We start from the raw sequence: 23,093 nt of genomic DNA on the forward strand, positions 1-23,093 counted from the left end.
CAACAATATGTTACCTTTTGGTTTTTTGTTTGTTTTGTTTTTTTAAATTTTTATTGGATTATAGGTTATCTTTTGAATTCAAGTTATTTATGCCCATTGTTATGATGAAAAATTAACTGTATTCTCATATTAAACATGAGGAAAAAAATTGCAAGAAAATTTCACTTGCTTGGTTCAGTGCCTTTGACAATCCAATATAACTATATTTTAAGTTTTCAAAAAGGAGATACCATATGTCATTCAATAATAGAAATTTTTACTGTGGTGTGCATATTTGTAACCCACATTGATAGGGATAGAGTAGGATAGTTATACAGGTAGTTGTAGAAGTCCTAGTAGGGGATTATAGACAGAGAGGGAAACCTAGGGAACTTTGGGAGATCACTGTAAGTTAACAGTCACTCAAGAAAGCTATCGGAATGTCGTGGAAGAAGCAAGCTTGCTTAAATATAAAGTCATAAATAAAAGCACGAGATACACCCCAGGTCATTAAGTGAAAGAGAAAAAATGAGGCCTGCATTCTGCTGGTTGAGTTCAACAAGATAATGATCCTTAGGACCAAGGACAGGAATTTAAGGGAAAGGTGACATTCCAAAGTAGGAGACCCTCATTATATGGAAACCTGAGATGATTCAACATATTTTAGTATATGTTACCACCCTTCTGCTGATTTGAATAAGTGCCCTGACAGTCCTAGTTTGACCTCATGGGTCAAATACTCTCCTGCCCGATAAGAAGGAGGAGGTAGTGATGTAAGCCTGATGAGGAAAAATGAGGAAGAAGGTGGTCTTTTCCCCCTGTCCCACTTTCTTTTGATTATAAAAATGTAGCCCGCTTAATCCTTGGGGCAGAGCCCCCTCACCTTTCCACTTGCATCTCTCACAAGCTTCCTATATTAATAAATCTACTTGTTGCCTCTTGCTGAATTCCTTCTGCGCTGAGAGACAAAGAACCTGAGCCTCAGTAAGTCCAGACACGAGTTGAGTGATTCTAATTAAAACACCGTGGGTTCAAGTCCCAATTTGGGTTTAGGCTGGGTTCAAGTCCCGGCCCGTGGGTTCAATCCCAATCTGAGTTACACGGTTTCAACATGAAATGAATTATTAGAATCTTTGACCAAAAGGATTGAAATAAGTGAACTGACTCTAGGGTCCAAATGCATATAAAGACAGAGTCCTTTCTATCAGAGAATATGTATTAATGGAAATCTGCTTAACTGTTCCTGCTTCCCCCAGTGTTTAGAAACACTAATTTTGGAGTAGGTGATAAAGACTAACCTTGCATAGGTGGACTCCCTAGTCTCTTAAGTAAGTGAGGAGACTTAAAATGACAAACATTACATAAAAATAATTTAATGTTCTGCTTTCAGCAATTCAAGAAATCCATGGCCTTATACTACGAATTTATTTTAATACCTTAATTCCAAAATTTTAATTTCTGTGCTTATCCATCAAATGAGAATATTTAATTCTAAACCTATTAGTGAAAATGCAGGCCATCAATACTGGCAAACTAAGAAATCATGAACAGTTTAGGGGAGCAGAATTTGCCACCCTAAAATATGTCTCTTTGGCATATTAAATTATTTTAAGCTGGTTGTTTTCTAAGAAACACACATATGGTAAACACTCTGAAAACCAAGCACGAGCTACCCTTTTGTTAGAAACATTCACATTTATAAGGAAAATCTCCATTTGTAAGGGTGTCTCCCTCACTGTACCAGGCAGAGGAGGAGCTCTAGAAACTCTTATCAGTGGAGAAGGTACTGACTTAAATCTGCATAACAACCTTATCCTTGTTTACTGTGCTTTTCCTGGTAACTTCCCAAGACACTCTACCCACCCTCAACATCCTCTTTTGCCTTTAGCTGAGAATGGTTAAGGTGAGGATTTTGCCCATTTTGGCCAGCTACTCAGTTTTTCTGTTTCTCTCCCATGTATACATGTAATTACACTTTTGTTTGATTTTCTTCTGTTAATCTGTCTCATGTCAATTTAATTCTTAGACTACTCAAAAGAACCTAGAAGGGTAGAGGAAAACTTCCTCCTCCCAACAAGAGTAATTCAACAAACTTTATCTATTTGAAGGCAATGCCTATATTTTTTAGCCTTATTTAAAGTAGTAATCAGATAAGGAAAATCATGTTATATTCTAGAGGGGAGGGTCTAATTAATTCTTTTTCAGGAAAGTTAATGATAATTAAAACCTAAAATTTTCTTAAGAGCAGGAAACACTAAAATTAGACACGATAAAAGTTTGTGTAAATGAAACATGAAACCAACTTGTTTTAAAATTAGCAATATTTACCTTATGGCATTTTGTTCTATCTTTTCATCAATGTCATTGAAGATCTGCTTAAACTCCAAGTCTCCAGGAAATGAATTTAACAAACAATGTAGGTCAAAAGAATTATGGGAATATTCATCTCTCCAATCCATCCTGAGGAATAAGAATAAAAAATGTCAGTTTCCCCAAAATGAAAGGAAAAAAATCCACCTCAAGTTGTGATATTAACTCCAAAATAATAATGCCCATTTAGAGGCAAAATACAGCAGTAGAAGAAGTAGGGTATTATTAATCTAGGTAGATTGTTTTATTATTTAAATTTCATGAGGTGTGACCTAATTTTCACGCTTCTCTATGGTTTGAAAGCTGAAAAAAAGTCAGAGTACCTAAGCATCCTGCTGCTTCTCACTGTAACCAAGAGCTGCAAAGGAAATCACGAAGCCTCAGGGACCTGTGTGAACAAGGGTGGCTGCTTCAAGAATTCAGCAACTTCCCTCCACTCTTGTCAACATATTGACCTACTCATTGGAAACTCAGAATTTTTTAGTCTCATTCCCTAGTCCTGTTTTATATGTGAAGAAGGTAAAATTTCCCTTGCGTTCTTCTACCACCCTTGTCAACCTAAGTACTGACATTGGACTAAAACTTAAATACAATACTCCTTCTAGAGATAAGCATTTTCCCACTACCAAAACTTCAATCATTCATTCCATATGTATTCACTGAATGCTTGATATATAACAGGCACTGCTGAAGAAGCTGGGGATACAGCTACAACAAGTCACAACAAGTCAAAGTCCCTGCCCTCATGGTGGTTTTGATCTAGTGGGGAAGGTAGATTTTAAAAACACATAACCAGATATATTTTATAAAAGCTTACATGATGAGAAGTACTATGAGAACAAATACAGCAGGGCAATGAGATAGACTAAAAATGATAGTGTTGGGGCAGAGTGTAAACTTTTTTTATTTAGAGGTACGTTATTTTTTGACATAAAATATTAATCTGATGACTGATGGTATAAATGAATGAGAAATTTAAACATTAAATTATAACACATATACATAGACTAAATATTAACAAGAAAAAGGCTTGGAAAAATGTGGTTTTAGTTTGGATACACCCAAAATATTTGAAATATTATCTAAAAAGTTTTGCAGAAGCTACAACACTAATAGACACACTCATCCTTAATTATTTAATTATTAATAAATGTAGGTAATTTATTATCATATAATAAAACAGCTAAAGAGTTCTCATAGTTTCTATCTGGCACTTCAAAGAAGTTGTTTTGGAATACAGCTTTTATTCTTCCTAAGAGATATTACTTTAAGAGGAAAACATTCCACTAAAACATTTTAATATAGAAGTCCATGGTATCACCAGACTTGTCATTTGAAACTCAATTAGTTCCAATATACCATTTTTAAATATCAAAATCCTCATACAGGGGCTTCCCTGGTGGCACAGTGGTTGAGAATCTGCCTGCCAATGCAGGGGACACGGGTTCGAGCCCTGATCTGAGAAGATCCCACATGCCGTGGAGCAACTAGGCCCGTGAGCCACAACTACTGAGCCTGCATGTCTGGAGCTTGTGCTCCACAACAAGAGAGGCCGTGACAGTGAGAGGCCCGCGCACCACGACGAAGAGTGGCCCCCGCTTGCCGCAACTAGAGACAGCCCTCGCACAGAAACGAAGACCCAACACAGCCAAAATTAATTAATTAAATAAATAAATAAAAAATCCTCATACATTTGGAGTCTCCTTTTAAAAATATTTTGCAATAAAAGGTTTAATTTTTCATTTGAAAACAAATATTTACCTATAATATACCATAATTAACATTAACTTGAAATCAGGCAAAAAAATAAAATTGCCGAAACTATAAGCTAAGTGGTAGAAAATGCTATGTCCATCAGAAGTTATACTTCTTTAGGACACCAAAACCTCAATATTTCCATATACCAATGAGTTTGATATCTTCCTATCTTTCCAGTAGCTCACCTACTTACAGCTATTATCAAGAACAGTCATTTCTGAACCCAATGGCCAATATTACTAATAATGAATTCAGTTTATGTATTTGCATATTTTTGAATCTTTTTGGGTAGTTCAACTTTTCAGGTGATGAGATATTAAAAAACTGTTGCAAGAAAATAAAATTTCAGTTTTATAATGGAAAGATTTGAATGGCTGAGGGTTCCCGTAGAGAACTCAAACTTAGTAAATATTTTGTTTATAGCCAGCTTCTCTGTAATAAAACAAATTATATTATCAATATTCTGTTCAGAGTTGCCCCAATTTGTCGATATTGTAACGCCTCATTACTTCAGACTCCACATATTCAAACTAAAGAAAATATGTGTAGAAGTCAGCTTAAATATAATAGCAAACTAGTAATATGATTTGTGGTATATCTACTATGTATAAGGTAATTTATATACATCACCTTCCTTAATCTTCATAATAACTCTACAAAACAGTTATTATCCTCATGTATAGGGGAGGGAACTTGGGCCCAAAGAAATGAACTAACATGTCCATGTTACATAGCTACCCAGTGTTAGGGGGTAGGGTATGAACCCAGACCTGTTTGGTTTTAAAACTTGAGGTTGCTGGACTCTTGATAAATGAATCAGTTACTGCATATAAAACATTGTAGAATGTAGAAATGATATTAAACAAAATGTTAAAATGGTTATCTTTGGACAGACTGGATAGACTATGGTTGATTTTTATTTTCTTCTTCATATTTAGCACTTTCCAATGTTTTGCAATAAGTACTTATTTTATATATAATTAGGATAAGTAGTTAACAAAGAAATTAGCTTTGCTCTCAGGACTTGTATGATCTCTCATTCTATTGGGTTGGCCAAAAAGTTCGTTTGGGTTTTTGGTAAGCTGCTCTGGAAAACCCCAAACAAACTTTTTGGCTAACCCAATACACTTTCTATATGTCTTCATTTGAAACATCTTCCAACCTTAAAACTTCTCTCTTGCCAATTTGTATTTACAATTTCTTTCAAAGTCTGATTCAAACCTTACATAATTCCTAAATATCTCTCCACTGACCATTTCGCCAAACTTTTTGTATTGTTTTGTGGTATTTGTGCTTACAAATGCTGTTAAAAGGAAATCTGTTGTTTTGTATCATTTCAATATTGAATGTGTGTGTTATGTCCTTCATTGAAATCAGCTCTGGGGTAAAACAATAATGGACAGAAACAGGTCAAACATTCAGATAGGGTTGGTGACCATGATTTTGAAGGATTCCCAAACTACATGGTTGCATGATTTTCTCTATTTAACCTCAGTAGAGAAGTTAATTAGTACATACAAAGACTGTCATTATAAAAAAATGCCATTTGATAACGATGATGGGGTACCAGAATGATGATGGCTCAGAGTTTTCATATGACTGGCATAGATCTGTGATGCTTCCATACGTATGATAAGATTTCAAGGTGGTGAAGGACAAGAGAAACAAGAGTCATCTTTACAGTGGTAGTAAAGTTTAAGATGCTGTGTGATAGGATAATAGAAAACTTGATGGGCAAACTATAATAAGATGAGAAAATTAACCTGAGTGAATAGGGATGCACAGGACCAACATGAGAAATAAAGGAGGGAGAGTACAGACTGTAGTAAGTGACGCTAAAGTTTGGATTTAGAAGTTTTCCCATTAGGATGGCAGTGATCCCTGCAGGACTGTGGTGAGAAAGAAGCACGCACTGAATGAGTATGAGCACAGACACCAAACTTCCCATTTCCTTACATGTATTTTGTGGGCCCACAGTGTGTCTGACACTGTGCTGGGCATCATGAAGGAGCAGAGAGACTGAATGATTGAACAGTCTCTCCTCTCAAGGAACAGTAATAAGCACAGGACCATAAGAAAGGGAGCGAGTAGAAAGATCACTGCTATATTCTAAGTGAAACATAACTATGACCTCAACAACAGAAAAATAAATTATTGAGGGACCAATGTAATCTGGGAAATACTTCAGTGGTATTTCAAAAAGATAGAATTACCTTTAAAAAATCTAAGGGAAAAGGAAGAGGCTATGAAGCTATGGATCAAGATATAGCTTTATATTCTGTTTATGTCCCTATAAATCGTCATCAGGGACACAATAATAATTTGACATAATGAATGAAGTCTCTTATCCTAATCCACGATCAATCAAAGATGGGAACTATAACTTTTTAAAGTACAATAACTTTGTTTTTGAAATTTCCATTCCCCAACTCTGTTTTTAAATGTTCATTCTCCCGTAATGTTTCTGATCACTTTTTGTATAAGATTAAAAAAAGTGTTTAATATTTCAAACAAGTATTAGCAGCCAATCTAATATTAATTATTGCCTTTTAAAGACAAGTTATGTTTGAAGAATTATATCTAAGCCAAACATCTGTAGATCAAATTTCAGCCACAGGCAAATTATAACAGTTGAGTTATAAATTCCTAAGAACAATGACTATAATAAAATATGAAAATATTATAAGCACTGCCAGAAAACATTACAGTAAAGCAATAAAACTAATCATACCTTACGTGATCAAAAGAAAGCAGACAAAAGTAATTTTCGACTCTCACTTGTCCCTTAACATATTTTAAAATGATACCTTTCTATCCTAAGGTCTCTTCTTCTTTATCTAAACACATACAATGGTTAGAGTTCTTATCTTATCTTTTCTCAGTTTCTTCAATAATAATAGTCCCAAGTGCCATTCTTCTTAAGACCAACATGATTAAAAAGGATTGAAAGATAGAAAAACCAACCCTTGGGAGGAAATCCACACAGAAATTTAGTTAGTAAAGGAAACATTTGGATCAAGTGATTTCTCCAGTGAGGAGGGTCTAATGCCTTTCATACCTATGGCTGGACTGTGGAATTAATGTGTCCACCAGCTCTAGCTCACCTGAAGTCCTACCATCCAATACCACTGTTTAACCTAAAATAAACAGTTAATTAGCACAGTAAGTGGGGTATTCTGATTAATTAAAGATAATTATACATTCCACATATAACTGAACAAGTTTCAAAATGTTGCTCTATAATAAAATACATTTAACTCTAAACATCATTGAACCAAGAATCAAAAGATCTGAGTCCTGATCTTGGTCTGCCAATGCCTCTGTGACTTTGGGTGAGTCATTCAATCTGTCAAGAGGGATGGAGCTTATGTTCCTCATTTATAAAATGAGGTGAATGGATTTATTAGGCTCTGAGGTTTCTTCTAGCTATAAATTTGTTGTTATTCTATAAAAATGGTAGGAGAAGGACATATTTCTGAACCCCCCAAATTAACTTTTCCATGGACTATTTGTCAACACCATCATTGTTCCTGTATCCTGGACTCTCAGAGCTATTTTTAATTCTTCCCTTTTCCCTTCTCCAGGACTACCACATGGAAAGCTAAAGTAGAATCTGTAGCTTAGCAAGAAATATTATGTGAAAAGAGGAAACGTGAGGCAGGAAGACGTTCTCTTATGGTAATAGGTAGATGCCCTGTACTGATGCTCCATTCTCCAACCTGCACCTCCCTAAAATATTCTAAAAAGCAATCAGCCCATGTTTCTGGGTTCCTTTGAATTGAAACACTCTTTACTCAACAAAAGATGTCTGAGATGAACTGAGTTTGGGCACTATGCCTCCACAAGGAAGGTGACATTACAGCCATCATGTATCCTTGAGCTATTATTCTTGGTATCTTTTATATTATTTGTATTATTCTTTGTATTTCTTGTTTGGTTTGAGTTGCTGATTTGATTAAAAAAAAAGCAAACTGAAATTTGGACCAGGTCGTCGTTCTTAAATCTGAACCAGCCTTTTCTTCTGGCCTGGTTCATTTTAACTTTTCCATCCATATTTAGTCACAAAGTAGTCTTCTTACATCATTCACAAAGTCCTGCCAACTTTATATAATTCAAAATTTAACTTTTACTAAATCTTGACAATTTTATGTAGTTATAAAGTTGTACAAGAGAATTATTATTTTACCTCTCATATATGTTGGCTTGTTTACTGCCATATATATTTAACAGCTTTCCCTAGAACCATTATAAATTTCATTCATTATGAAGCCTATATAATTTCCAAAAAAAGATTTTTTTAAGGCTAGATCTTCCCCTGTGATATCTCAGAGTTGCCAAAAATTTATTTTCATCAATTACTGAGAGTTGAAATTTTAATGTTCTAGCCTCCCCTAAGACTGAGAAACAACTCAAATGGATCTCCATTTATTGACAGTCATTTCAAATACCTAATACACTAAAGTCTTATATTAGGAAATAATGAACTTGTTTTATTCAATTTATACTGCTATGGTTTCTACTAATTATTGTGGAAGTTCTGATTATTATAATTATATGAGCTATAATATTGATATACATCCAGTAAGTACTCATATTAACATACTACAGCTATTAAAATCCTCTTTGATAAAATATAGAACACTTCACTGTAACTCCTCTATTAGTAATTTAGATATGTGTATGTATGAAGTAGAAACTGACAGGATCAGTTGGAATACACTATTGCAGCTTGACAAGCAAACAGAATTAATTGTCATATGCTTTACTCACCAAATTGACATTGCTTTCTTTATTTTTCAGTGTACCTTTCTTTCCAGAAAATATTTTCATTTTAATAACTCTTTATAATCTTCAATATGCAATCTTCATCATCTCTTGCTTTAATACAACAGTGAAACCAAGATAATTAAAAATGAATTTAATTTCAGCATTCTTTTATAACTTGGTGTTTGTATATTTCACATGATTTAAAAGTCATAAAACACAGATGTAAAGAACAAATGTATGGACACCAAGGGGGGAAAGCTGGGGGGTGGGGGATGGTGGTGGGATGAATTGGGAGATTGGGATTGACATATATACACTAATATGTATAAAATAGATAACTAATAAGAACCTGCTGTATAAAAAAATAAATAAATAAAATTCAAAAAAATCAGTTTAAGACTAAAAAAATAAATTTAAAAAAGTCATAAAATTATTATATATTTTGAGATTAGAACTAAATAATGTTGCAAATCATGGGGCTGTGATTTACTAATGAATTTTCAGTACAGTAAAACCTTAGTAATTTGGAAAACTACATCTGCATTAGAAAGTTTAAGTTATGGAGCACTTTTTAAAAGGCAGTTGCATTATGTAGCAAGTGGGAATAATAGCTTATGAGATGTCAATTCTATTTTTAAGGAACTCTTTTAATAATTAGGCAAGAATGCTTTGAACTTAGTATGTACTTTGTATCGAAATGGGTGCTTCTAAAGGAGTTACAGTTCTTAAAGTATGTTCCAAGAGTTGAAGAATTTCCCCTAAAATGTTAATATTATTGATTAGCTAGTCAAGTTAATGTGATACTATTCTCCTAAATTTTAGTAATATTATTTATTAACATCAATTTGATGAATAAATCTATCCACTGAAATACCCTTTTATGATTTTCAGGGCTTTGCTCCATCAGTTATCATCAACTAGTCCTACAACATCAATATCCCTTTCAGTTGACTATAAACATGTTCAAGTTTCTTGCTTTTTAGAAACCAACAAAACCCTCCCTAGGATCCCCTTCTTTTCATAGCCTGGCATCTCAAAATAGCAGTCCATATTTCTTAATCTCATGTTCTCATCTTTCACTTCTCAACCCAGAACAATCTGGTTTCAGCCTCCAACCTTTTACTGAAACTGACAAAAATACTTTTCACTTCCCATCATACTCAATCTCTGCACTATTTGGTACTGACAGCTACTCATTCCTTGAAGTTGTCTTCCCTCTTGTCAATTTTCCTAAGTATTATACTTTCCTGGTTCTCTTCTAGTTTCTCACATCATTTATTCAGAGGCTCCTGGTAGGAGGCCCCACTTTGGGTAGCTGACCAGCTCACATTTCTTTTTTTATCTGATATACAGTATCAGATGTACAATGGTGGTGCATTTTCTATGCTAAAGGACCCAGCATTCCTGGTCATAACTAATTGATTCAGGGTTAGAAATCTGAGCCAAGCTGAACCATCAGATGCATACTAAATAAATTTTGAAATCTGGAATGAAGGCAGGGACAGGGAATCACTGGTAGTAAACCAATCACGATACTTCCAGCCTCCCAAGAAAAGATGCATGGATTTTTTTGGCTGAGACCCCTGTAATTGCCCAGTTCCTGTCCTCCTCTGACTGACTGACTGCTCATACAGCTTCCTTTTGGTTCTGTGAGATACATATAATAAATCCTTTCCCTGCTCAACCGCCCAACAGCCACTTTGTTTGTTTGTTTAAATTGACCAGAGTAGTTTTTATTAAACTAACAAATATCTTGATTGGCTCCTCTCTCATCTCTGCCATTGAACACTGATATTCACCACAGAGTTCTTTCTAAACCTGCTTCTCATTTTAAATACTTTCCTTGAGCATTTTTCATTCAAAGCAACTGCTTCCTTTTACATAATTTTACTGTAGTAGATTTGTTTTACTTAAAAATTTTTGTTTTATTTTTATTCATTGGATTTTCTCCTCAGACCTCAAAAATCTTTTCCTATTAGTTTCATTTTTCAGTCTTCCCAAATCTCCTTATTTCCCTTGCCTGAGTTGGGAAGCGGACTATGGAAATTTCTCTTTTGCTTCTCTTCCTACCCATCTCATGCTGGAGTTACTGGTTCTCTTCCTATTCTGCATGCTTTTCACAACCTCTTTCATCTATTATCTTGATGCTGAAAATTCAAGGTCTATGTGTCTAATTCTCTAAAACCCCACACATACATCCAAGCACTTACTAGACAATTCCACTTTGCTGATCCAAAGGTCCCTTCAACTCAATATGTTCAACATTTAATTCAAAATCTTTTTCTTGGACCTCCCTGGTGGCGCAGTGGTTAAGAATCCGCCTGCCAATGCAGGGCACACAGGTTCGAGCCCGCGGAGCAACTAAGCCCGTGCGCCACAGCTATTGAAGCCCCCGCGCTTAGAGCCCGTGCTCCGCAACAAGAGAAGCCACCGCAATCAGAAGCCGGTGCACCGCAACGAAGAGTAGCCCCTGCTCGCCGCAACTAGAGAAAGCCCGCTTACAGCAACGAAGACCCAACGCCGCCAAAAATAAAAATAAATAAATAAATAATCTTAAGAAAAAAAAAATCTTTTTCTTAAAATAACTTTTCTTCCTATGTCATAGGGTCACCACCTACCTAATCTCCCTCTTCCATGCCTAGTATTTTAAATCAAAAGTCAGCAAACTATGGTGCAGTCTGTGCTTTCTATGGCCTACAAGCTAAGGATAGTTTTTACATTTCTAACGTATTGTAAAAATTAAAAAACAAACAAAAAAGAATATACTACAGTGGCCATATGCTGCCCACAAATCCTAAAATATTTACTATCTGGCCTTTAATAGAAAAAGTTTGCTGACCCGTTTTAAATGGTCATCAAATTCTTTGATCCTTTCTCTTCCTAATATCTTAAATGGTCACCACTGCTCTCAAATTTGACTTCTCCTTCTTTCTGCACCAGCGCCCCAAATCTGGAACACTACCTGTCTCCAAGATACATAAATACATATTTGTGGTATAATAAATACATATTTGGTTTTTGCCACTCCTACCCCCTTCCTTACTTCGTCCGATGTGTCTCTTCCATTTGGCTGTTCCTGAGTTGTATCCTTTTTAATAAAACTGTAATCAGAAGTATGGCACTTTCCTGAGTCCTGTGAGTCATTCAAATGAATTACTGAACCTGTGGGAGCTGCTGAATTTGTAGTCAGCCAGGCAGAAGCGGGTATCCCTGGAGACCTCACTTGCTCACGTCTGAAGTGGGGGCAGCCTTGCAGGACTAAGCCTTTCACTTGCAATGACTGTGCTAACTCCAGGTAGTTAGTGTTAGAACCGTTGAACCGAATTGTAGGAAACCTGGGTGATATCCACCTTGCACACTGGCATTAGACTTCTCATGTTACAAACCAATTCAGATCATTTCACTACTCTGCCTAAATACCACTGAAGGTTTTCCACAATGCATAGGATAACTCCAGGTTCTTCACCTAGTTTTATATATATGTATTCGTCATATTTATTTATATTTTTCTACTATAACTGCCCTTGGTTGGCATCTTGAAATAGCCTTTTGCTATAACTCCTTCTACTAAGAATGCTTTCAGTAGAAGGTCATGTTTATGGAAGGCATTTACTTCATTAAAGTAGATAATACTATTTATAGAAAACATATAACTATAATATACTATAATAACTGTGAAAAGGTAAGAAAATATATTTATGGTGAAAAATTAGATTTTACATTTATTTATGCTATCAAATAACATTTAAATGTGATACCTTAAAACTCTTTCTAGTTTCCATCTACCAAAAAAGGAAATCAGATAAAAGCGATCTTTAAGGACCCTTCTAGTTTAAAAATTCTATTATTTTAATCATGTGATCTATTTCTTTAATATTTAATTTCCTGTTATCCTGCCTTTGCAGTATACTTTTTAATTCTATAGTTCAACACAGGGATAATTTGTTGTTGGTTATAAATAAATTCATATGAAATGACCTGAAAACCTATTTAAAAAGTAATCAGTGAAAGTAAATATTGGATTTCTTCATGTTAAATCTGAAAATCCATCACTATTCTTGCTTTTTACTTTATTTGCTGCTTAACATATCTCAACAGTGAATCTATCATATCAACATAGTCATCATGATCCAAGCTGCAAATAATAGAGAGTGTCAGTGTCAATTTTGCTTTCTCACACTTGCTTCCCTTCACTTCATCTGATTTTAATAATCCCTGTCAAACCACAAACAGTCCAAATTACCTTCATGACACAGAAGCTTTCAAGGAGCAGACAGAATCTCAACTTTCATTTAGCAACTACAAAAGAAAGCTGTCCAGCTGGACAAATATTATTTCCACACTTGACAATCTCTACAGTTGAGCGTGCATTTTAATTTTAACTAAACCTGCCACGAGTTTGATATGAGCTTCTTGTTTTGTGTAGATTGACTCATAGGATTATCAGACCAATGACTGTAATTGTGATGAAAGAACCCAGTATTTTTCTACTAAAAGATGAATCATATACCAAAGCTGAGGGACCAAAATTAACATATAAGAGGCAATGTGGAGGCATGGACTATAGAAAGAAAACTACTTAAATTAGGTGCTTTAATTACTAAATAAAGTCTAAAGATACAGAACACATTCTTTGAAAGAACTAATAAGTAAAAATAAAATGTAAAAACATTAAAATTTTATGCATAGATACCATTGAGAAACAATCCTAAGAATGAAAAATAAAGAGATTTTTTAAATTGTTTTGGATTGACTCAACTTCAAAGTCAAATTTCTAGAATAGTTCTATGTGTGAAATTATAATAAAACTGACATTCTTGACAAGATATTAGAAAGTCCACTCTATACTAATCAACATGCCCTTGTACACACAATGTGAAACTTTGAAAAAAGTCAAAGTAAAAATGAATAATGATAATAAGTTTGTAGAGGAGTAGTAGAATAAATGTTACCTGCAAAACTATACATAAACTATTATATCTTTGAAGCTTAATTTATTAAACTTAAATCTAAAAGTTTCAAATGGTATGATATTTCTGGGAACATTTCCTAAGCTAGGCCTGAATTCTTCCTATAGTTATAGAACCTCAAAATTGCCAAATGTCAGTCTTCTGTCCAAACTGCTACACTCCACACTGGTCACAGGCACTTCCTTAACCAAAGGAAGTGCTATTAGGGCACTGTTTCTCCCTAAATCTGTCCTGGACACCACAGCTCAGTTTCCTTTACCAGTCCCTTTTTCTGTCTCTTTCCTGTGGTCCTCTGAGTGAACAATTTCATCAGTATCCATGTCTTCTGCTACAACCTGTGTTTGGAGCTCCTGTTCTAACTGTCCAACTCCACACTGGATAACTCCCGTGGATGTCCCACAGGCACCTAAACTCAACATGCCCCAAACAATTTTATTATCTTCCCTCTAAAAGGTCTTCATTTTCTTTAGGTCCCTCTGATAGTTAACAGCACCACTATCAACCTAGGCACTCATGTCAGAAATGTGGGAGCAATCCGCCATGTTCTAATGTTCTCTCACCACTCCCATAGCCAGATGGTTAGTTTGCCTTCGTATTTGTCATATACAACCCTGTTCTCATATTGCTTCTGTGTAAATCCAAAATCCAAACTGCTGGATTAGTACAGCAGTTTGCTAAAGTGTTTCCCTATTTTTAGCATTATCTCCTAATTCATTCTCTATCCTACCACCAGAATGATCTTTGTAAAGGTGAGAGAGGAATCAGTGTTTATAGCAAGATTTTAACTCTAAATGACTGGTAGAAAAGACATACTCTTAAGCGAAAGAGAAAAATCACAGGAAAGAGTCACATTTTTAATTTGTAGGGGGAAAGGGAGTGTTCATTTTGGAAATAATGAATTTGAAGTATAAGGATTACAATAAAGCAATCATTTGGAAAAGGGGAAATGGGATTTGGGAAGGAGGGGATGAAGCACATATACATCAAAGGATTATAGAATTTATTCATTCAAACTAGGACCTTTTTTCTTGGAGTAAAAAGGGTACTGAAAATAATTTAAATTATGTAATTTTTTGAGATGGATACTTACAAATCAAGTAAGTAGCTTTATAATATTTGTGGACCTATGTAATACTTATATTCAAAATAACATTCTTTCAAAAAATTCCTATATCTATGCCCATTGAAGTAAAAAAAATCTTTATATTGTTTTAACATTAAAAATATAAAAACAGATAATTCTTGGTACATTTCATATACTTTAATCAATTTCTTAGTTGCGTCTGCCTCTCAGTTATTTTTCTGAAGAATGTATTTTTAAAAATATGATTGTATTATTTTTATAATTTTCCAAGATACAATTTATGGTTAGTAAATTTTAAGTTGTTGACACCTTCAAGTGACTCTTCTGTATACTCTTTCTCAGGTGCAAATCTACCTGGTAAATTTATTAAGTTCAGAGCAAATTCACTAGTGGAAAATATCACCAATTTTAATTTTTAATAATGAAATACAAAAATACTCTAGCCAAAATATTTTTACAGTTTCTATTTTTTTGCCTGTATGCAAAGTGCCTTTTTGGACTAATAACATAAGACAAATTTATCAAATAAATATATATGCTTATTTTCAATGTTTTGCTAAATTTATTTATTTATTTATTTTAAAAACATCTTTATTGGAGTATAATTGCTTTACAATGGTGTGTTAGTTTCTGCTGTGTAACAAAGTGAATCAGCTATATGCATACATATATTCCCATATCCCTTTCCTCTTGCGTCTCCCTCCCACCCTCCTTAACCCACCCCTCTAGGTGGTCACAAAGCACCGAACTGATCTCCCTGTGCTATGAGGCTGCTTCCCACTAGCTATTTATTTTACATTTGGTAGTGTATACGTCAATGTTACTCTCTCACTTCATCCCAGCTTACCCTTCCCCCTCCCCGTGTCCTCAAGTCCATTCTCTGCATCTGTGTCTTTACTCCTGTCCTGCCCTTAGGTTCGTTAGAACCCTTTTTTTTTTAGATTCCATATATATGTGTTAGCATAAAGTATTTGCCTTTCTCTTTCTGACTTACTTCACTCTGTATGACAGACTCTAGATCCATCAACCTCACTACAAATAACTCAATTTCGTTTCTTTTTATGGCTGGGTAATATTCCATTTTATATATGTGCCACATCTTCTTTATCCATTCATCTGTCGATAGACATTTAGGTTGGTTCCATGTCCTCGCTATTGTAAATAGAGCTGCGATGAATACTGTGGTACATGACTCTTTTTGAATTATGGTTTTCTCAGGGTATATGCCCAGTAGTAGGATTGCTGGGTCATATGGTAGTTCTATTTTTATGTTTTGCTAAATTTAGGTACTGCAAACTTGTAGGCTTTTCCAGGTTAACTTCATTCTGAACCATAATATAAATTTATTCAATTAAAAATATGAACTCCATCAAAATATTTTCCCCATAAGCGTAGGTATTTCAAAACACAATTATGGAATTTCACAATTAAATTTTATACATCATTCGAGTTCTTATAAATTAATTTGTTCAGTTTCCCATTTGATTTCACAGAGAAACATTTCAAGGTCCTCCTATTTGCAAGCTTTGTGTTCAATAATTGCAATTCCCTAAAAGCTTCACATAAACTGAATTTTTTGCCTTCTACTTGTTAAATGCTTTGACTAAAAATTTCCAGTAGATTTTGCAGAAACTGCACCAAAATTTAGAGAACATTTTTATGAAAGTATTTAATACCATGGTAGGATATTTTCATTGATTTACAAACTTACTCTTCAAAGTCTCAAAAATTTCTAAAATCCTACATCTGTGTCTTTATTCCTGTCCTGCCCTTAGGTTCATCAGAACCATTTTTTTTTTAGATTCCATATATATGTGTTAGAGAGAAAGTGTATACTGCCATGCTTAAGTTATTTTTATTTTATCAGATCAATCTAACCATAAACATTTCCGGGCTGGGGACTTCCCTAGTGGTCCAGTGGCTAAGACTCCACACTCCCAATGCAGAGGGCCCAGGTTTGATCCCTAGTCAGGGAACTAGATCCCACAGGTCACAACTAAAGATCCTGCATGCCACAAGGAAGATCAAAGATCCCATGTGCCACAACTAAGATGGGGCACAGCCAAGTAAATAAAATAAATAAATAAATATTTTAAAAAAATTTCTAGGCTGGTTATTTCATGTATGTATAAACATATTTGTACTCTTTTAGAACTATGTCTTCTATTTAGATTGGTAGATTTTATAGATTTCTTAGAGGCAATTATGAATTGCACAAATATGTGCATCACAACATATTCTAAGTATAGTTCTCTCTATAGGTTCTAAATTTATTCAAAAAAATTTATGATGTTATGTTCTACCTCAACTTTTTTTTTTTTTTTTTTTTTTTGTCTGCACAGGATCTTAGTTCCCCAACCAGGGATGGAAGCAGTGGAAGCACAGAGTCTTAACCACTGGACCATCAGGGAAGTCCCAACATATCTTTAATATCACCAAGACCAAACAATTTTATCATGTATGTTGCAGTCTGTAATTCAATTTACAATAAATAGTATTCACAATAATGTCAAGTGTTTCACCTTTTACAGAACGAACTTCTAAATGCTTTACTTTGATGCCATGTATTAGACAAGAAACTTGAACCATTACTGGAATTGATTTTTTTTACTAGAAATATCCAATGATACTGAGGTAAAAGTGGCATCATTTAAGTGTTAATAAAGTTCTTTTAATAGAGCCAATACATTAACAGCTATTGTTTCACCTTTCATACATGCACAAGAAAACCTGAAGCTGAAGATGAGAGAAATTAATTTAGTACGGTCACTTGATCTAAATGAAAAGTCATGTTTCATAAAGTGGTACACAAATGTACCTTCTGCAGCTAAGTATTAAAATGTTGCATTTTCGGGCATGGTCTTAAGACTATGCAATAGCTGTTGATGCTTCTATGTCTTCTTTTTTTTCTTTAGTATTTTTATTTATTTATTTATTTGTTTATTTGGCTGCACCAGGTCTTAGTTTTGGCACACGGGATCTTCCTTGCAGCATGTGGGGTCTTTAGCCGCAGCATGTGGGATCTAGTTCCCTGACCAGGGATTGAACCTGGGCCCCCTGCATTGGGAACACAGAATCTTAACCGCTGGACCACCAGAGAAGTCCCTCTATGTCTTCTTGTTTTCATGTCTTCTGTGATATCATTATAGCCCCCATAGTGTGAGTTACACATTAATTCTTTTCGGCAAGTGTAATGAAATTTAGTACTAACTATTAAATGTACACTGTTATTTTCTTTTGTTTTTTCTAAATCACTGTCACCAAAATGGTTATTACAAAATAAAAATGTGTTACCCAACAGTAAAATAAATAGCTGTAGATTTATATCATATGATATGTAATAAAATCCTTGCAGCAATAGAGAGCTCAGATTGTATTCACTCTGGCAAAACTGAATAAAGGATGGGAAATGTGCAATCCACAGGCCAAAGTAACCACAGGGCTCAGTACAACTGGCTGCGCATCAAGTGGCCAGCAGAGCCGGCAGCATAGAATAGTTCTGCCACCACCATCCCCTAAGATCTGAAGAAGCTAGCTGTACCTAACTGCTCGTGCCAGAGTGCATTTACTTTATCAGCAAGCACCCTTCCTGCTCTCCTTGAAAAAGATGTGTTAGCTTATATTACTTCTGGAAAGGAACTGGAAAAGATAAATGGGATTTGGCCAATTTAACCATATGTTAAAGTGAGAATTCTGTTCACTATACTGGTGTCTCACATATGAGAACATGCCAGGATGTAGACAAACAAGGTGTAGGTCTACCTAAACCTCTCCTAGTTTATTTATATGTAACTATTAAATAATACTTCATTCAAAAATGAAAAATCTGAGGCAAACACTAAACCACTGAAATACTGAGATAAAAGGCCTAAAATGGGACTATCCTGGGCAAACTGGATATATAATGTGACGTCAGTACATGGGGTATTTTAAATATCAATATAACATATATAAAATGAAAGCACACGTATAAAAAATGACAATCTAGCTCTGTATGGCATGAGATAGAAAGACTTCCAGAATGCTATAGTATTTTATTTTAAAAAGTAAGTTGTAGAATTATATATGCATCATGATACAGTATAATACTTCTGAAAAAAAGCCAATCATCCCCCAAATCAGGAAGGGTACTCAACAAACTATCAATAGTGCTAAGCTGTAGGTGGTAGAACTAAAAAGGAACAGGGAAAAGGAAAGATTTACTCTTTATAATCTATTTTTGTTTGAACTTATTATAATGAGCATTACTTTTGACACAGGAGAGACAAAAACAAAAATAAAATATTACAAGGCATTAGCTAATTTAGTATCAACTGAGTGGTACAGGTAACAAATGATCTAGAAGTCCTGCAGAAGGACATTCCCTTTGGGTAGAGGAAAATAGAGAAGTCAAGCCGCCAAGAAAAAGGAAGATAAAGGTGGGAGCCCAGTGATCTTGCAAAATCCATAGCCTCACAGGCCCCACAGTTGATGACACAGTCTCTCACGGTGTATAGATTGACGTGCTCTCCAATTCTGAGAATGATCCAACAACTAGTGAAGGGAGGACATGAGGAGCCTCAGCCAGACAGTAAGTAGAGAAGTAAATAATGAGTTGGTCTCCTGTTCATTTCCCTCTTCTTCTACAGCGTGGGCTCTTACTAACTTCTTATTGCCAGTGTGTAATGAGGTCCTCATCTTGAGGTTTCTTTGTATGTAGTGGGACCCTACTCCTAAACCTCAGCCACAGCTGCCTGCTCCACAATGATGAACCACAACCAACAAGGGGTCCTGGTCATTAAAATGGTGAGAACATCCCTGGAGCATATATAGGACTACTTTGGGGAACTAGAACAGAAAATTCACAAATTCACAAAAAAGGTAAAATAGGAATGCTATGGCCAGATGGGTATCCTAAGGCCTTTTTTCCTCCAGAAGGAAAATATTTGTACTTTTATCCTATACAAAACAGGGAGTCATAAAAAGTTTTTCACTAAGGCAGTACATGACTACCACTTTATAAATATTTATCAAACAGGGTGTTAAGATGATTTTGGTGTGGGGTGAGAGAACAGTTGTAGGATGATCAGTTAGGAGGATAGTGAATTAATCCAGATGAAGGTGATGATGAATAGGAAGAGGACGGGAACACGAGAAAAGGAAAGATAGCTTTTGAAATGACTTTCCAATGTACGACTAGATAGTTTGGGGTCGCTGAGTGAGGCAGGCAATTATAGCTGAGAGAACACCAGCCAGGTGTTACATATCCTAGGCATCAAAAGCTTGGACTTGAGACCCAAGTCATCAGAGAAACCAAACAAGACGATGTGAAAATTATAGTCATGATAAGAGGCAGAAAACTTGTGGATATGTCATTAGAAAGTAGCAAAGGGTAAAATCCAGGGTGTGCCTCTTCCTTGGCAATAACAGTGAGTAATGATGACAGGAATAGCTAAGAAAAAGAGGTGGGCATTGTACAGAGCAGGGCATCTTGCTGTCAAGGGCTCTTACAGTCTTGAAGAAGGCAGCTATAGATACCATGCAGTGCATGCTCATGGTAGCCTTCAAGAAGCTAGCTGAGGAGCGGTGACTACTATGGGTGCCCATAAGGTTTCCTGCCGGGTAGGGCCACAGGATAGGCCAGGGTAGTAAGATGAGGCTATAGGGAAATTTATGTAGTAAGGGCTAAATTATTACAAAGGAATTCTGAAATTTTAATCTGGATGACAGAAAAGTAGTTTATGGATAGATTTTTAAAACTTAGGAGGAAAATGTTAGCAAGAAGGCACAGCAAATTCAGTTTTAGACATGACTTTTTTTTTTTTTTTTTTTTTTTTGCGGTACGCAGGCCTCTCACTGCTGTGGCCTCTCCCGTTGCGGAGCACAGGCTCCGGACGCGCAGGCTCAGCGGCCATGGCTCACGGGCCCAGTCGCTCAGCGGCATGTGGGATCCTCCCGGACCGGGGCACGAACCCGTGTCCCCTGCATCGGCAGGCGGACTCTCAACCACTGCGCCACCAGGGAAGCCCCTAGACATGACGATTTTGAATGGATTATACAAATGGTAATGTCCAGAATAGAGATGGGTTAGATATATGAGGGAAATGCATAAGAAAACATAGTGTTCGTAATGTCACACGGAAGTTCAGGAGACCAAGACCCAGTATGTTTCAAACTTTTTGAACTATGACCTACAAGGTTATAAAAGTGCATTGCAGGGGGCTTCCCTGGTGGCGCAGTGGCTGAGAGTCCGCCTGCCGATGCAGGGGACATGGGTTCATGCCCTGGTCCGGGACGATCCCACATGCCGCGGAGCGGCTGGGCCCGTGAGCCACGGCCGCTGAGTCTGCGCGTCCGGAGCCTGTGCTCCGCAACGGGAGAGGCCACAACAGTGAGAGGCCTGCATAACGCAAAAAAAAAAAAAAAGCATTGCAATCCAATGTGTAGGTGTACACACATATCTTAAAGAAAAGCTCCATGAAACATTGCTTATCGTTAGTACTTCCTTTGATATTTTCTATTCTATTCCTCCTTCTCCTTCTCCTCCTTCTCCTTCTTCTTCTTTTTTTAAATGTTGCCCAAAGCCTCTAAGTTGATTTCAGCACCTTCCTTTTGGCTTAGAGATTTTTAGATTAAAGAGACCTTTGTGATTATTTTGTAGAACCACCTGAAAAGATATGACTGATAAATCCAGAAGATATATTCTTTGAGAAAGAGTAAAAAAGAGAAAAGCAGAAAATTAAAGATCACTTGGGAACCACTAACGGGGGTAAGGGAAAGGCCAAAGAAGATAGAGAGAGTAGGTCATAGGATAGAAAGAAACTAGTACCAAAGAGGACAATGTTGCAAAAAGGAATGGGTGATCAACAAAAGCTTTTTTCAGTTCACGTCTTTGCCTCTACTGCAGTATTTCTCAAAGTGTAGTTGAAGACACTAATTTAAGCAGAATTACCTTGGCCACTTGTTAAAGATTCGAATACCTGGGTGGGCCTCATCCCAGGCCTAGTGAACTGAACTTTTTGGGTGTGTGTCCTGGAATTGACAATTAAAAGTTTCCCAGGATATTTTTTCCACCAAGGATCTTTATCTCAGTGCCTTTCACAAATCAGCTTTCAAAATGGTATTTTATATAGGAACATGCAATCTCACTTCAGACATTAAATGTATTCTTAAATAGTTGCTAAGTACTTGCACACTAAACCATTATTCCCCCTGAAGACTTCAGTGATTAACTTCAGAATTATGTCCACCCAGAAGGAAACAAACAAGTTTCCAAAGCATTCAGCCTTCAAATAAATATTCTTCATCCTGATTTTTCTGTACTACTTATGCCAGTGGCTGGCCAAATGGGCTTACAATCCTCACTATCTTTATTCAGTTTAAAAGCATATACTATATTTTAAAATTCACTGTACTGTTACATATTTCATTTTGAGTTTGAATTGAGTGCATTGGACTTAACTAGTTAAGTATCCCAATCAAGTGGCATTTAGCAGAACGCACAGGCGGGAAGTGCCACAAGGAGAAAGTTTTCAGAAAAATACAAAAACTAAAGTTTATGATTTGGACTCTAACATCAAAGATATCCCTTTATGTGATAAGCCCTGCTAACAAAAATATTTGTCAAGTTATTACCAATTGATAACCAAGAAGTATGAGATGTGACTCTAAGATAAGAATCATAACTAACAACAACAACTACTACTACAGTAGATAACATTTTTTCACTTATCTCACATCAGGCTCTGTTTTAAAACCTTTCCATGGATTAACTCATTTCATCTTCACAACGATCGTGTGAAGTAAGTACCGTTTTAGACCTTATTTCCCAGATGATGCAGCTGAGATGCAGAGAGCTGTGTAACCCTCCTAGGGTCCCACAGCTAGAAATAGGAGCTGAGATTCAAACATAGGCATCTCGTCCAGAGTCTGTACTCAAAGGCAGTGTGCTGCAATGTGATTGCAAGAAAGTCTCAGATGTTGAAGTAGTTAGCTGCCCAGTAGAGAGAAAGACTTGCTGTTTATGGTCTGGGATTTTTTCTTTTTCTGTTCTTTATACAAGTGATTTCAAGATAACTTGGGTCTATAGTGGATCCCTGTTCACATTATACATGATAATATGATACTGGGGCGGAGCCTAAGAGTCTGCATTTCTAACAAGTTCCCAGGTAATGGTGATACTGCTG

General features: G+C 35.8%; 1 protein-coding gene across 1 annotated transcript in view; it reads right to left on the reverse strand.

The window, feature by feature from the left end:
- KIAA0825 (KIAA0825 ortholog) overlaps positions 1-23,093 on the reverse strand; it is a 214,442-nt gene that overhangs the window by 157,742 nt on the left and 33,607 nt on the right. The window contains exon 3 of the mRNA XM_060143272.1: positions 2,308-2,439. Coding sequence (XP_059999255.1) covers positions 2,308-2,438 — 131 coding nt within the window. The 5' untranslated portion in view covers position 2,439. The remainder of the gene's footprint in view (positions 1-2,307; positions 2,440-23,093) is intronic.

Source organism: Lagenorhynchus albirostris, chromosome 3, assembly GCF_949774975.1.
Source record: "Lagenorhynchus albirostris chromosome 3, mLagAlb1.1, whole genome shotgun sequence".
In the NCBI taxonomy this organism is placed as follows: Eukaryota; Metazoa; Chordata; class Mammalia; order Artiodactyla; family Delphinidae; genus Lagenorhynchus; species Lagenorhynchus albirostris.